We start from the raw sequence: 16622 nt of genomic DNA, 5'->3' as shown, positions 1-16622 counted from the left end.
AAAGAATCTAGGAAGAATGTCTATTGAGCAAATGATGAGGCTTACTGGGGAGTGCCTGTGTTGAAGTTCAAGCAAATCTAGAAGTCTGACCTTAACTGAATCACAGATTAAGGATCAAGTGCATTCAGGGATGGATTCGTGGGGCATAAAAACATTTCAGGATTCCCAGGAGTGTTGGGCCAGGGGAGTGGATTTTCCTTTAGTAAGAGGGAGGGTCCTTTTCTTTTGTTGATAATTAACCTGAAGTAGGACCTCTAGATAAGAGAGGGAGAGTAATTAGCAGCACTCCCTGCCGGCTCAGGGGGGGACTAGTAGCTACTAGTAGGCTACAGGTAGCTTTTCATCCTTAAGTTTCTGTGAAGCCTTCCTTTAGTTGTGCCCTTTCCTTAACTTCCCTAGCCGACGGTTTTCCTTTCTCTGGCTCCTACTGCACTTTCTACCCACCTTTATCACAGCAGCCAATTATCTTTTAAAAAATTTAATTGAAGTATAGTTTACTTACAGCCAATTATCTTGTAATTTGTAATCATGTTTCTGCCAGTAGACGGACTTCAAGGGCGAGGGACTGTGGCGCTGTTACAGACTGTGGTTCAAATTCCAGCTGTGCCACTAGCTAGCTTTTTGACATTAGGCAATTACTTAACCGCTCTATGCCTGGATTTCCTTATTAAAAATGGGCACAAGGCTCCGCATCGCCTGCGGTTGCTGGGAGAAATGAAGGTGACTGCGTGTAAAATACCAGACATAAAGTATGTGAAAAGTAAAGGGCGCCTAGCAGGGTAAACGTTTGTTAATTAACCTGACTAACCTTTATTTGGTGCACTCAAACATTTACTGATCACCTACTGTGTTTCAGCGCTGGGAGCGCTCCCTCCCGGGTGGAGAACCCTCACGTGCGGCCCGAGTGCCTTGTCCCGCGGGCAGTCTCAGGACTGGCTCCGCCGAAGAGAAAACCCCGCCCACAGCCCTTGCGATCTCGTTAGCGATTGGGCCGGGACCATCCCGCAGGGGTTCTGGTTGCTAGGCTCGGGAGGTGGGGACCTAGGTTGCGCCTGCGCAGGTTGAGGGCGAAGATGTTTTCCGGTCGGGCGGGAGGAGGTGACGTCAGAAGCGGTGGCAAGCGGGGGCGTCCTGTAGCCCAGGTGACGTTGTATCTGTGGGCCCTAGGACTCCGTCACAAGTCGGCGACTGAGCTTTGGCGTTGGTGGCCGAGGCGGCGAAGGCGGCAGCGGCGGCGACAGCTCTGGGGTTTGCGTCTCGGGGTGTGTCGGCCGCCGCTGCTGCTTGGGCCTGGTATGTACAAATGGCTGGTTAGGATTCTCGGCACCATTTTCCGTTTCTGTGATCGGCCGGTGCCTCCTGCCCGGGCCCTCCTCAAGAGGCGGCGCTCGAACAGGTGAGAGGAGAGGGGCCCGAGCGCCGGCCTGGCTGTTCCCCTCCCCCACCCCGGGCTCGGCCGGCATAGCGCTGATCCGGGCCTGGCAGGCAGGCCCCGCTCGGCAGAAACAGGTAGCTGGGCGGAGGCGGTAGAGGTGCGTGTCGCGGATGCCCTGGTGACGTAGTAGCTCCTCCGCGCTGTGCAGATGCGAATCCTGGTGATGGAAGGAGCTAGTGGTCGGTGATGGTTAGGATCTTTCTTGTCAGAGTCCAAGCTGGTTGCTGTCAACAAATGGGGCTGTATCATATTTTGCTGCTCTTAGGTTGAAAACTGAAAATTGAAGGAATACTGTCTTTGTGTGGCTCCTGTTTACAAGGCACACTCCCAAATGTCATCTGTGCGCAATAAGTGCAGTTAAGTGAGACTCACAGCTTGCCCAAAGCCCTTTCGATTACACTTACTGTTCTCTTAGCACCAAGAGACAGCAGCTGTCTTGTTTTGAAACAACTGTCAAACTGTGTGTGTGTGTGTGTTTTGCTGGGGAGGGAGAGTGATTCTGTGCTTTAGAATTAGTGTATGAGAAAAAAAAAGTAGGTACTTCATTCCTTTAAAAAGATCACTAGTCTGTACTCTAAAATTCAGTTAAAATTTTTGGGAAACTAAAAGCTGTTCTCAGCATTTACCTGTTGGTTTGTCCCATTTCATAGTGTCTACCCCCTTCCCTAAGAATTAATCTAGAGAATAAAGTACCATACCAATTCTATACATAACCTCCCACCTTTTAATGATCAAGTGTTAATTTCATTTTTTTTATTAAGCCTCAAGATCATTGGAGGATGGTTTCTTGGAGCTTGAGAAAACAAGATGATTACTTAATGTATGAGTCTAAGAATTCAGATCATTGATGAATTGGCTGTGAGCTAAATTCCATCATGTGTTCCAGAGAGGGCAAGGTTTTAACGTATTCTTTCTACCTTTCTGTAGGGTTGATATAAGGATCATTTGACAACAAGTGGTAAAGTACCTAGAATGATGCTTAGGGTATATAAGGGTAGTGTTTGTATATTCTGACCCAAGGGCCTTGTGCAGAGGCTGGTGCGTGATAGGCATTTGGTACATATTTATTGAATAAGGAAATGTTAATTTCCTCTCCCCTGTCCTTTATTTTTACTGCGAATCTCTGCTGGTCAGGGAAATAGTGGCTTGTAGGTCAAACTCCTGGTCTTTACCACATCCTTTATCTAAAACAACTCTTTTAAATGTAAGCCATTTTTCAGTCCAGATGAAGATAGGAAGTCTTGTTGGGATGTTTAAAGTTATGAACTGAATGGTATTCTCCTGGGATTTATTCTGTTCATTTTTTTTGTAAATATGATCATAATCATCTTTAGAAGGATGATTATACCATGAACTTTTAACATTCTTGAGGTATAGGTCCAAAAATTTCCGGAATTTCCAAATTCTTTGTTATCACTGTAATATAGTTTCCATGATAAAAATGAAGTTAAATATAACACCTTTTTCTGGCTGAGAACTATCTTTTGAGGCTTTTTGTATTGTCTACTTCCATCTGAAGTAGAAAGTGACTTTCTTTGGGGAGGGTGTCATCTTTCAAAAGGATATTATTTGTTCTTAAATCATTTCTGGAGAGAAAAGGAATAGCATGGTCCTAAGCTCTTACCTATATTCATTTACTAGTTAAGTGATTTCTGACCAGTTTCCTGTTTGTACTTTAGCCAGACTACAGATTATTATGTAATAGGGAGTTTTGGATCTCATATAGTTGAAACCATAGTGTTACATCCTCAAATGATAAAGGCCTACTATAGCATAAACGTTAGTTGGATCTCATTTTATGACAAAGTGAATGGAAGGAGGTGTGTTGCACGAATAGTAAGCTTACTTGTAGGAGTGCATATGTGTGTATATGAATATATGCATATATATCTCTTTTCTCTTTTTTCAGCACTCTGCTTTCTACAGTGGACACTGATGAAATACCAGCCAAAAGACCGAGATTAGGTATTAAATATTAATTTTAAAAGTTAGTTTTTTAAATAAGAAAAGTTTATGTGTGGACAAAATTCAAAAGATAAAAAGTACATACAGTGAAAAGTAAGTCTCTTTCCTGTCCCTCTTCTACTCAGTTATCTTCACTAGAGGTAACCAGTGTTAGCAGAGACGTAAGTATCTTTCCAGATAAATAAGCCTGTATGTTGAAAGTGCATTTCACATTTCCGAATCTTCCTATAAAGAAAAGGTGCTTTTTAAATTTGGGGGAGAAAACACTGTAAAAACTACTTCAAACTGAGTCGTCTAGTTCGGATAGCTGAGTGAACCACTGTAATCTGTTGCCTCAAATTGTTTACTTCCCTATATCTGAAGGGCTGGGCATTGCTTGTAGAAGAGAATAAAACTAGATTAGCGTAAAGGGAAAAGGCACAGTGGAATACTATAGTAATATTTTCCGCTTTCTCAAAAATGCATGTGAATTTGAATCTACCTCCAGATGAGGTAAAGAGTGGACATGTCTGTGTTAAGACTTCATTTAAATCCAATGAGTGCTTATTGAGCCTGTCTTACTGTTGAGCAATGTGTTCTGTTCCACAGGAAATACAAAAATGAGTATGACAGGGTCTCTATTTTGAAGGACCTTAAAATTGTAGGGGGTGTATGATTATATAGTGGGGGGTTTTAAGACAAGTACATAAATAATACTAATGTCTATGAGGATATGATAAGTGATATAAGAAAGGTAGTAACAAAATACTGTCCAATTTCTTCTGGTTAAGAGTCTCAGTAGGGCTTCCCTGGTGGCGCAGTGGTTGGGGGTCCGCCTGCCGATGCAGGGGACACGGGTTCGCGACCCGGTCCGGGAGGATCCCGCATGCCGCGGAGCGGCTGGGCCCGTGAGCCGTGGCCGCTGAGCCTGCGCGTCCGGAGCCTGTGCTCCTAAACGGGAGAGGCTGCAGCAGTGAGAGGCCCGCGTACCACACACACAAAAAAAAAGTCTCAGTAAATATTTGATGAAGGATCTGATACGTGAAATGAGTCTTGAAGGATAGATAGGGTATCGACAGAGAGCAATAGGAAGGAAAAGCATTCTAGGCAGAGGGAACAGTATGGGAAATTGTGTAATTCAGGAAATAGCAAATAGAACTTAGTGAAAAATTTGACCAAAGAAAGAGTTCAAAATACAGAGGGACTTTGAATGCCAGGAATTTATACTGAATTCATTAGGACAGTATTTCCCAAAGCACAGGATAGATACCAATTCAAGAAATAAATGATTTTAGGAGATACAACATTCATAGCATTAAGTATCATCTGAATTATGTTATAAACTAAAAATGTTGTATCCTTTTCAGTTATTTTACATTTCTGATTATTTTAAGCAGAAAACATGTTGATTTAATGCTAGTATGTATTTAAAACTTGTCTAATACATGCTAATTTTCCCTTTTTTAACAGGCCCAGCTAGAACTTAATATTGTTTTCATTTCTTCGTAAGGCAAATAAGGTTGCTTTACATCAACAGTAGTAATATAAAGTTACCTTTCACAAATACATTTGTTTAGCAAAAAAGAGTGAGTCAATTTTATAGAAAAATATAAATAAACAGCTGTATGTGGTTAAAAACAGAAAGCAAAAAACTTTGATGGTGGTATTAGAGAAGGTTCCTGAAATAATTCTGGTATGTTAAGGTTCTCTCCATTCATGATTTCCACGAAATGTATATTAAGATTTTCTGACTAGAAACTATAGAAGGGAACCTAAGCCAAGGGGGAAGCAGTGGGTAGCAGAGATAATACTTCCTGGTAGAGTTTGTAGAGGTCTCTAGCAGTGCTGGCCAATAGAACTCTCTGAGATGATGGCTATTGAGCACCTGAAGTGGGGCTGTGCAACTGAGGAACTGAATTTAATTTTAATTAAATTTAAACTTAGGTAACTACCTGTGGATACTGGCTCCTATATTGGACAGTATGAGTCTGTTGGCTGCTTTGGAGACAAAAAAAGGAAGAGTGAAAAGAAGAAGCAGCTTAGAATTGCAGACTCATGATCTTACAGATGAAAGGGATCTGAAGCGATCTACTTAGTCTCAGCAAAATAAGATGGTCTCATCTTCATTTTACACATGAGGTGGGCCTTCCTGCCTGCTTTTTTCTTTTAATCAATGAGCTCTTTTGACATAATTTTGGGGCATACTCAGATTTTGACAAAACTTATGGGAAAATAAATATCACAATACTTTTTGTGCGCACTTATGTTATTACGCATTTATGTTATTACGAGTACTTCCTGCCGTTTGGAGTCTGGATGCCATTCTGGATGATAAGCACCAATCCCTAAAGTTCTTTTTCTCCCATTTATAGCACAGTAGAATGTAAGTGATATCCCTCAACATTATTAGAGGGATAACCTGGAATTCTCTCCAGTTCCTAAAATGAGAAACAAGGCATTTGCAAATTTTGGTACTTCTAACTATTCTATAGTGACAGATTATTTCAAATTGGATTCTGCTTTACGCATCTAGCACATCTTTCTTGTTGTTTAAGTTATTCCCCTATCTTCCTGGAAAGTATTTTATATCTTATATGTTCTGGAGTGCTTGATGTTTAAAAGCCACCATTTCACTTTAAGGGTAATTTTCTCTAAAGCAAAATATGGTTAAGATGATGACCCTTTTATCTCAAACTAGTGCTTTAGAAAACCTTAATTAGGAAATAGAAAGGAAATTGTAGAAAACAAATCAGCAGTGTAGGAAGTGAGAAGGGGGTAGTGTGATAAAAGGAGGAAGTGGGGAAAGCATTGAAATCTACCCCTCCCCCTTATTTATTTGCTTACTTATTTTGTAATCTTTATTTTTGGTGGCAGGGAGGGGTGAGTCTGAGATCTTCCAACACATCTTCTCCAGTAGAGGCATAGCTTTGTTTCCTCCTTAGACGTTTAGGAGCCACATATCTTATACTTCACTAATTTCCATCCTGGATATAGCCAAGGTAGTAAGTAGTTGTTTAGGACAGCTATATTGTTAACCTGCCTGAGAAGTAAGGACAAACCAGTGAGTAAATGGTAATGCTTCCTAGAATTCTGCCATGCCTAGTAACTATATGTTCCAGGTTGTCTAAGTTATGCCCTTATGTCTCTGGAAAAGATTTATTTTACAGTATATATTTTGGGGAACTCATTGCTTAAAAGCTGTCATTTCAGGACTTTTTTTTGTGAATCAGTATGTGATTTGCTAAAATGATGGTTTCATGCTTTTGTAACCTCCTAGATATTTTACTAAAAAAAAAACCCAAAATGCTAATGCTGGAATTACAGTTATTCAGATATGAGAAAAATTATTTTTACAGGTACCTTTTTCTCTCAATGGTTGAAGATAGGACTTCTAATAAAAATTGAGAGAGGCCTTTTCTAAGATATAATTTTTTTTTTTTTTTTTTGCTAAAAGTTTAAGTACTCTATATATGTATATGTAATCTATATTACACTTTCTAGGTTGCTTTATTCACCAAGTGAAAAACAGTCTCTACAATGCTGCCAGCTTATTTGGATTCCCATTCCAGCTGACCACAAAGCCCATGGTGACTTCTGCTTGTAATGGAACACGGAATGTTGTCCCTTCAGGAGAGGTCAGTGGGGCTAAGGCTTCACTGGGGCTACTGGTCTTTGTACTTAATCATTAAAGTTAAATTTTAGAAATATTCTCTTTTTAGGAATTAATATGTAGAATGACTTCTTTCTGAAATGTTCATGTCTTAATTAGCCTTGATATAGAGACCAAAAAAATGAAAGATTAAGAAATTGCACATTTAAAAAATATTTATAAGGAGCCTAATTACTAATACAGTTGACCTCTGAACAATGCTTGGGTTATGGGCCCCAACTCTCCACACAGTCAAAAACTCACATAGTTGGCCTTCCAGATCCTTGGTTCTGCATATCTGAGGTTCTGCATCCGTGGATTCCCAACCAGTAATCATGTAGTACACTAGTATTTACTGTTGAAAAAAATCCACATTTAATTGGATCCACAGAGGTCAGACCCTTGTTGTTCGAGTCAACTCTACATCTGGTTTTCTTGTTTAAGTATGTGTGAAGAATCTGGAATTGTTACTTTTTACATCATTTTGTGAGTCTTCACAAATTAAACCTTTGGTCTTATTGATGAAGTTTCTTCTGTGAGGTAACTAAATCATCACCAATAGAGTGATTTTTTTTTTCATATTAAGACTTATTTAAATTCTAAGAGTGAATACAGAGATGATTCTTTTTGATTTTAAGGTATTTTCGAACTCTTCATCTTCTGAACTGACAGATTCCGGATCCTGGAACAACATGCTGAAACTGGGTGAGGTGGTCAAGAACATTTCTGCTTCCTTACCTCCTCCTGCCTGTGTTCTCTGAGTTTTGGGAATGTGAAAGGAAAACACTGATTTGGCTTCAGATGAGAACACAGATATATTCTCCCTACCATTCTAAAAAGCAAATAGCTTCCCTTTAGTATTGTCTTTGAATTTACTGTTATGTTTCCTGTTTGCTTTATCAGTGTCTTTAATGTGACTTAGATCAGGGCTTATTTATTAAAAAGAAAAAAAAAAAAGTGTTACCTGAGAGCTTACTCTGTCAGACACTGTGCTAAGTTATCAGGAATAACAAAATAATAAAACCTTTAGTAGCAAAATAACAAAACAAAATAATAGAATAATAAAACCTTTAATAACAAAATAGCAAAATAACAACATAATAAAATAACAAACTCATAAAACCCTGCCTTTGAGGGACATCATCTGATGGGGGAGCAACCTTAGGTTCCCAGTTCTCATGGTTTTGTGGATTAGGAACCTCTATATCATCCTTAGACCCCGAAATTGAATTGTAATTATTATATATACTATATAAAATGCTCTGGTGGGGAAAAATAGGAAGAAGCCAGAGTCCTGAAAATGATTGTGATCTCTGCCACACAGATAAGCTTGTAAAGTTTGAGAGGAATGGGGAAAAAGAGCTTTTAGAGAAGTTGTGGGTTCAGAAAATTGACATATAGAGAGGATGGTAGATTTATCTTGTGCCTGAAGTACCAGCACTATATTTCTGTGGGTTTGTGTAGCCTAGTCAGAGAAGCATGGGTATTCCTAGGGCAGATTTCTTATATAAAGAAATCCACAATCTCAAATCGGAAATGCTTGGAGATATGTTTGGGAATTCCACATTTTTCAGTTGTTTATTGAATATTATTTAAAAAACCCCAACAGGATTGAACATTGATTCAAGTCAGGTTTTACAAACAAATGAATGCAGGTCAGTTCATGTTTTGCTGCTACTGACTTAAGAAAAAACTTTGAGCTTTACACCTCTTTGCATTTTGGAGTCCTCAGGGACTCCAAACCCCTGTAGTAGCTCCAGCAGATAATGTGGCTGACGAAAATTTTGTTACCCTTTTTTGAGGTATAGTAACCATCTCACAGGTATTAGAAGCTTCCAGGGAAATGTAGTAACAAAGCAGATTTTCATTTAAAAATACTTCTGTTTTCTTGAGAAGAAGAAACAATTTGAAAAATTTACTCAATTTGATTAGATTACAGAGTTTATAATCATTGAGTTCTTCATGCCTTTTGTTGGCCCCAGCAAGCAAAACTAGTAAAGCTTTCCTATGAATTGTTACTACTTACCTGAGAGCAAAGACAGACTAAGCTTTTCCTTTAACTTTTACAAAATGTGTGCTAGAAAGTAATAGAATTTGAAAAAATAAGATATTTAATTCTACAGTATAGACTGCTCACAGATTTTCTTTTTTTTTAATTTAATTTATTTGTGGCTGTGTTGGGTCTTTGTTGCTGCAAGCAGGCTTTCTCTAGTTGCAGCGAGTGGGGGCTATTCTTTGTTGTGCTGTGTGGGCTTCTCATTTCGGTGGCTGTTCTTGTTGCAGAGCATGGGCTCTGGGTGCGTGGGCTTCAGTAGTTGTGGCATGAGGCCTCAGTAGTTGTGGCTCACGGGCTCTAGAGCGTAGGCTCTGTAGTTGTGGCACACGGGCTTAGCTGCTCCACAGCATGTGGGATCTTCGCGGACCAGGGCTCCAACCTGTGTCCCCTGCATTGGCAGATGGATTCTTAACCATGGTGCCACCAGGGAAGTCCAGATTTTCTTTTCTAATGCAGACTGTTCACAGGTTTTTTTGTGTGTGTTTTTTGTTTTTCTTTTACAATTACAAATGGTTTTCAAAAATAGGTAATAAATCTCCTAATGGAATAAGTGACTATCCAAAGATCAGAGTGACAGTAACTCGAGATCAGCCACGCAGAGTCCTGCCTTCCTTTGGGTAAGTGTTAAGTTCTGCCTTTCTGTAAATGGAAACTTAGTAATTTTTAGGTCCTCACTCTTGCTAGGCATTCTCACTTTTATTCTATTATGTAATCTTGTTAAGTAACTACTCTGAGGTTAGTAACTTGCCAAATATCATACAGCTGGTGAGAGACGTACTCAAGTGTGTGTTACTTTTTCTATCATATGCCTATATATCATATGCCTATATAATCTGATTTTGAAAACCTTTAATTTTTAAAATTATTTTTAATTTTTATTTTTTTGGCCTCACCATGTGGCTTGTGGGATCTTAGTTCCCCGACCAGGGGTTGAACCCAGGCCCTCGACAGTGAAAGCACTGGACTGCCAGGGAATGCCCTTTAAAACCTTTTAAAAAAGAATTGTCACTCACTTCTAAACTTTTTTTTGAAGTATAATGTGCATTCAGAACAGTGCAGAAATCATGTATACAATGAACTGTTATTATTTTATTAGTAATTTTCTTCTCTCTGTGTTCTCACTTTCTGGAACTTCTGTTGCTTGGATATTGGACCCTATGGATTGATCTAATTTAATTTTTGTATATATTCTCTTTTGTTTTTGTCCTTACCCTTTTTTTAAAAAAATCTACCACTGAGATAAACATATATGTATACTTTTGTGGGTTTTTTTTGCTTCATAGTTTTTAAGTTGTAAGCATCCTCCCACTTCCTATTCCCCATGGCTTTTTCTTTCTCCAACCATCTTTCTCCAACCATTCTTATTATAGAGATACAATATCTTTTCTTATCTCTCTAAAGCTGTTAATTATTTTAAAATTTCTTCTCCTCCTTGCTTTGTCTGCTTCCTTTGAGTTACTCCTCCCCCTTTGGTTTTATCTTTCTTATGAGTTCTTATTCAAATACCTGGTAATCCTTGGCTGTCCACTCATGTTTGAAAATGAGACACTAACTATAAAAAGTAAGGCTCCCTGGAGGTGGCTAAATGGCTGATTGTAGGATTAGGAGAGATAAAGTAAAAAATGATTGTGGAACGTCCTGTGCCAGCAATTAAAGGAGCCCTAAAAACCTGGGGACATTATCAACATGACACAGGAGGAAACTTGAAGGGGCTTTCATTGGCCAGTTGGGGACAATTTAAGCATCAGATGAATAAAGACAAGAATACACATGTTAATAAATAAATACATAGTGTGGGAGGAAAAGGTCTTTATAGTAGAATGCCAGCTAGTAAGTGTAGAAGGAATGATGGAATTAGAAAATCACCATCTTTTAACTGTCTCAGTAATAACTGATATATACAGGAATTGTCAGTTGAGCTAAAACTAGTAAGTAAAAGTTTGATGAAGTATGGAATATTTACATAAACTCAGAATTTTTCCCCTCAAATGACTTACTAGTTATAAAGGGAAAAATAGTAACTTCAGAGTGGAGAAACCTGCCTGACACCACCTTAACCAAAGGATCAAAGTTTAAATCACCCACAGTAGGCAAACTCACATCCTGGCCTCCAGATACATTGCACTGAACAGGACATCATCACCTAATGTAGTATTCCTGAAAAGATCAATAATCTGAATGTAATTTTGAGAAAACTGGTTAAGCTGAAACTAAGGTTAATTCTACAATCAGGCTTATACTCTTCATTTTACTCTTCATTCATACTCCTCTTTAACCTGTGATTATTTAGAAGGGTAGAATTATATTGTTTAATTTCCAGATACTTGGGGCTTTCCAGATATCTTTCTGTTACTGATTTCTAGTTTAATTTCATTATGGTCAGAGAATATACTTAGTACGATTTCAGTCCTTTTAAATTTGTTAATATTTGTTTATGTCCTAGAATATATTCAGTCTGGATATTCCATGTTCATTGAAAAGAATGTGTATTCTGCTATTGTTGGGTGGAGTGTTCTGTAAATGTCAGTTATTAATAGTTTGCTGATAATGTTTTACAGATCTTATTGATTTTCTGTCTACTTTTTTATTGATTGATGAGTATAGAGTGTTGATGTTTCCTACTGTAATTGTGGACTTGACTATTTCTCTCATCCAGTTATGTCAGTTTTTGCTTCATGTACAGTATTTTGAAACTCTGTAGGTGAATACATTTGACCTAGATTCACCAGTTGTTATCATTTTTTCAGTTTGCTTTATCATTCTCTGTTATATGTACATAATTTTTTTTCTGAATCATTTGAGAGTAAGTCTTAGACTCATGCCCCTTTAATCATAAGTACTTGAGTGTGTTTATTTCTCAGAATGAGGACATTCACTTACATAATCACAGATTACCAAAATCAGAAAATTTAACATTGATATAGTACTATTATATAATCTTATTTAAATTTCTCTATTATAGAGATTCTTTTTTTCTGGCCCACAATTCAGGGCAGGATCATGTATTACATTTAATTTTCATGTCTCTTTGATCTCCTTTAATCTGGAACAACGCCTCAGCCTCTCTTTGTCTGTAATAGCATGAATATTTTTAAAGAGTACAAAGCATTGCTTTTGTAGAATCCCTTAATTTTGTCTGACATTTACTCATGATTTATTTTAGATTATGCAAATTTTTTGGTAAAAATACTACATATGTGATGTGTCCTTTCTTAAACCTCACATCAAGAGAGGTATGATGTCAGTTTGTTCCATTATCGGTAATGGCAAGAGAGGCAGGCTCTATCAACCAGCAACAGTGACTAGGTGAGGGCTTCATGGCTTCGCATTCTTTAGCATTTATTAATATAGTATTCATTAATTTAGTATTCAGCAGATACTGATTGAGTGCCTTTTGGCTTAGACCATGTACCAGGATATGGTGGTGGAAGGATGAAATCTCTGTTTTCATGGACTTTAAAGTTTAGTGTGGGATGCAGTCCCACAGTGGCACCAATAATTAATCAATCACACCAATAGTTAATTTCATTGGTGCCAAATGACTAAAGGAAAAGTGTAGTACCAGAGGAGGGTATGTTGTGTAATAGCGAGCTAAGCCAGAGTTGGAGTTGGAAAATTGGGCATGAGGAAAAAGGCAAAGGCTTTCATGTGGAAGCCCTGGTGACTGGGAATAGACATTCCATAGCAGAATTCTGGGGTGCCCTCTGCTCTAGAGATCTAATTTTTGTGAATGGTGGTTGTCTGATTTGCCAGGAGCAAGCTTAACCTGAGACAGCTTAATCACAGGATTGTCTGGAGCTTAAATTCCAGCAATTTAAGCCGTTTGGGAATAACTTTTTCTTTTTTTTTTCTCTCAGTTTTACTTTGAGCTCAGAAGCCTATAACAGAAGACCAGGTGGCCGTCGCCATAGCAAAGGCAATCTGGAGAGTTCCTTAACGTGGAAGCCTCAGGAACAGGTTGTAACAGAGATGATTTCTGAAGAGGGTGGCAAGGGTCTGAGGCGTCCCCGTTGTACTGTGGAGGAGGTAAGCCCTTTTAGCCTGATCTCTTTTAAAAGCAATTTTAGGAATTTGGGTGGGGTGGGGATAAATAGTATATGTTCTGTGGTACAAAATACAAAAGGTATAAATGGGTGTACAGGGACTGTAAATTTCCCAGTCTCCCTTCTATATCTGGCCCCTATTTGACTCCAATGTTTATATGTATTCTTCTGTATATATGTAGTCAATTTTCAGGTAAAGGAAAGAAAAAGGAATCATATTAGGAAAAGGTACAATTATAGATTCTTTCTTTTTGGGTGCCTGAATTATTCTAACTTGTTTCTTGTATAAGCTGTAATAACTGTGACTAAGTAAGGGAAGTAAATGGTGTACATGTCTGCTTTTCCCTTCCATTTTTAGGGCACCTAGCATGATGTCTTCATCAACAATCTTCCCTTCCCTCTTGAAGTCTTCACTTATTCCAGGAGAATTTAGAACTATTCCTGTCTCTGGCATTTCCCCCGGATCATCACCTGTTGCAATTTGCTAGATGGTTTTCTGAGCCACTTGGCTTAGTTCATCAAAGAAATGTTTATTTGGGTCCCAGGTGCTGTGCCAGTTTTCAGCAATTCAGAATTGAATAAAATATGGTCCCTGTTCTCTAGGAGCTTATACATTAATTGTTGTAATCAGCAAGCATGTAGGCAGAGAAAGGAATGGACTGCAGCCCTGGAGGGGATTTTAAGGAGAGGTATTAAAGTAGGCTTCAGTACCTCCTAGATAAGAAATAAGGGATGGGACTCAGCAGATATGTATGGGGTATACACAGGCCATATTCTAGAAACATTAGAAGGTAGTATTAGCAAGGACATACTTACTGGTTAAGTGTGATATAAGGTTAGATGGAAGAGCCTGAGTCCCAGATTTCAATCTTGGATAAATATGTGTCACTGACCAGGATACCCTATGTGTTTAGGGGAAGGTGATGACTTCAGTTATGGACATTGTTTAAAGTGCCTGTGAAACACGCAAGAAGACCTGTCCCGTAGACTTTTGGATATATGGGAGTTTTGAGAAGAAGGCAAGGTTAGGGACACATTGCTGAATCTTCTGCATATTGGTGTTAGATAAATCAAGGGAGCTGAAGAGATTATTCAGGGAGAGTATGTAGTGTGAGAAGAGATAATGGGCAGAACCATCGACATTTACAGGGAGGCAGAAGAAATAATCTTCAGTGGAGACTGAGAAGATAAGAAGAAATTAGGAGAGGGGCTTCCCTGGTGGTCCAGTAGTAAAGAATCCGCCTTCCAATGCAGGGGATGCAGGTTCAATCCCTGGTTGGGGAACTAAGAACCCACATCCTGCGGGGCAACTAAACCCATGCACCACAACTACTGAGCTTGTGCGCCTCAATGGGAGCACCTGTGTGCTATAGACAACAGAGCCCACACGCCAGGGCTAGAGAGAAGCTTGCGTGCCGCAACAAAAGATCCCACGTGCCTCATCAAAGATCCCGCGTGCCACAACTAAGACCCGACACAGCTAAAAAAATAAAGAAAATAAATAAATATTAAAAAAAAAAAAAGAAATCAGGAGAGTGTATTGTCCAGGAAGGCAAGGCGAGGTTAGCAGGGTGAGATGCTGGAGAGAGAGGTCAATTGACAGAAGAGCTGAAAATGTGTCCGTTGGATCTGGCCATAGAGGGTCGTTAGTGACTTTGGTGAGACCAGTTCTGTTTCGGAAGCTGAATGTTCTGAATATGCAAGTGGATTATTTCTGCTGAGTTTTTTGTGGTTTACCCAGTTTCACTGTCAAAAACTCAGATGCTATCAAGGTCTAGCAGATAATGTAAATGAGTGAAATGGGCTGGAGTGAATAGGTGACCAAAGGGAATAAATAGTCTTACATAGCTCCAGATTGTTGATACAGTGTTTCAAAAGAGACCAGATGTTACTGGATTTTTCTTTTTAATTTATAAAGTTGGTAATTAAAGGAATTAAAAGAACACTAAAATACAAAAATACTGTGCTGGCGTATGAAACACATCTATGAGCTGCATTTGACCTCTTAGTCTTTGTTTATGATTTAATTATAGGTTTGATGTGCTGGTAGTTATCTAAATGCTTTCTTTTATTTAGGGTGTTCAAAAAGAGGAGAGAGAGAAATACCGAAGGTTATTGGAGCGACTTAAAGAAGGTGGTCACGGAAATACTGTTCCTCCTGTTACTTCAACTCATCATAGGTAAAGATGCGTTACCAAGATAAATGCTTTGCCAGACATCTTTTTCCTTATTTTTGGAGAAGGGATTGGTGGGAAGGGCTTTGTTGAAAAAAGAGATTAATATTGAGAGAGTGAGCCCTGTAATTTGTCTGTACTGATGGATTATATAGAACAGTGGTTTTACAAAATAGAATTTTCTGTTAGCTTTTATTCAGGTGAACTCTTACATAAAACTCTTGACACAGAAAAGTGGATTCACTGGTTGAAGTCAGGTTCCCAGGGAGCAGAGAGTTTTTTCAACCTCCGCAACACAAGTTTCTCATGACCTCTGTCTTCCTCTCTTTTTCCCCCTCATCTCCCCGGCTCTTCCCTCCCTTCATCTCCTCCCACCCAGCCCCCACCCCCACCCCTGCCATGTACACATAGTCTCTGAGGCATCCTAGTGGATGCATCTTAGCACAGTCGGAAATCTTCCACTCTAGAGACAAGATTAAACTCATCCCAGGTCATAAGAAGTTTTCCTTACAAGACTGCTTGTTAATTAACTGTGCTGAGTTGACCAAACAGATGAGAATGGCAGAAGGAATGGATGTCTGGGCTTTTATTTCCCTGTAAACAAGGGGACAAAAAATATGTGAGCTCAGGTTTGAGGTCTACTTGATAATTCTAACAAGCAGTGTGAGAATACACAGAGGGGAGTCCCAGAAATTATGTAACAGTAAGTTGAAGGTGAAGAAGTCACGAGACTGTCTAGCTTGTTGAATGCAGAAATAACAAGAATTTTAACTTTGGGAATTTTCACTTTGGTTGTGAACTTTAAAAAGAAATTCAGGGACTTCCCTGGTGGCATAGTGGTTAAGAATCTGCCTGCCAATGCAGGGGACATGGGTTCAAGCCCTGGTCCGGGAAGATCCCACATGCCGCGGAGCAACTAAGCCCGTGCGCCACAACTACTGAGCCTGTGCTCTAGACTCCGTGAGCCACAACTACTGAGCCCTTGTGCCACAACTACTGAAGCCTGTGTGCCTAGAGCCTGTGCTCCGCAACAAGAGAAGCAACAAGAGAAGCCACTGCAATGAAAAGCCTGCGCACCGCATTGAAGAGTAGCCCCTGCTCACTGCAACTAGAGAAAGCCCACGCCCAGCAACGAAAACCAAACACAGCCAAAAAATAGATAAAGAAATTTATTTAAAAAGAAATTCAGTTTAGTCAATCAGAATGTTCATATTTTTTTCCATTTTGACTAGCCACTGTTGGAAGCAGCAGTATACTTCATGAACTATTGGTTTTGTCATGTCAGCAAAATCCTCAAACTATTTTGCTTATTATGTTTTTT

The 16622-nt window shown here is 39.2% G+C and overlaps 1 protein-coding gene across 1 annotated transcript in view; it reads left to right on the top strand.

Moving 5' to 3' along the window:
• The first annotated feature begins 1059 nt into the window (after positions 1–1059).
• Positions 1060–16622, top strand: part of SENP2 (SUMO specific peptidase 2) — a 39431-nt gene continuing 23868 nt past the window's right edge. The window contains exons 1-7 of the mRNA XM_029214201.1: positions 1060–1396; positions 3345–3400; positions 6881–7014; positions 7667–7733; positions 9611–9701; positions 12942–13110; positions 15204–15307. Coding sequence (XP_029070034.1) covers positions 1074–1396; positions 3345–3400; positions 6881–7014; positions 7667–7733; positions 9611–9701; positions 12942–13110; positions 15204–15307 — 944 coding nt within the window. The 5' untranslated portion in view covers positions 1060–1073. The remainder of the gene's footprint in view (positions 1397–3344; positions 3401–6880; positions 7015–7666; positions 7734–9610; positions 9702–12941; positions 13111–15203; positions 15308–16622) is intronic.

This window comes from Monodon monoceros, unplaced genomic scaffold, assembly GCF_005190385.1.
Source record: "Monodon monoceros isolate NGI ecotype Baffin Bay Population unplaced genomic scaffold, NGI_Narwhal_1 Super_Scaffold_11, whole genome shotgun sequence".
Classification (NCBI taxonomy): domain Eukaryota; kingdom Metazoa; phylum Chordata; class Mammalia; order Artiodactyla; family Monodontidae; genus Monodon; species Monodon monoceros.
The sequence above is the reverse complement of the archived record's forward strand: the minus strand, read 5'-3'. Positions and strand labels throughout refer to the sequence as shown.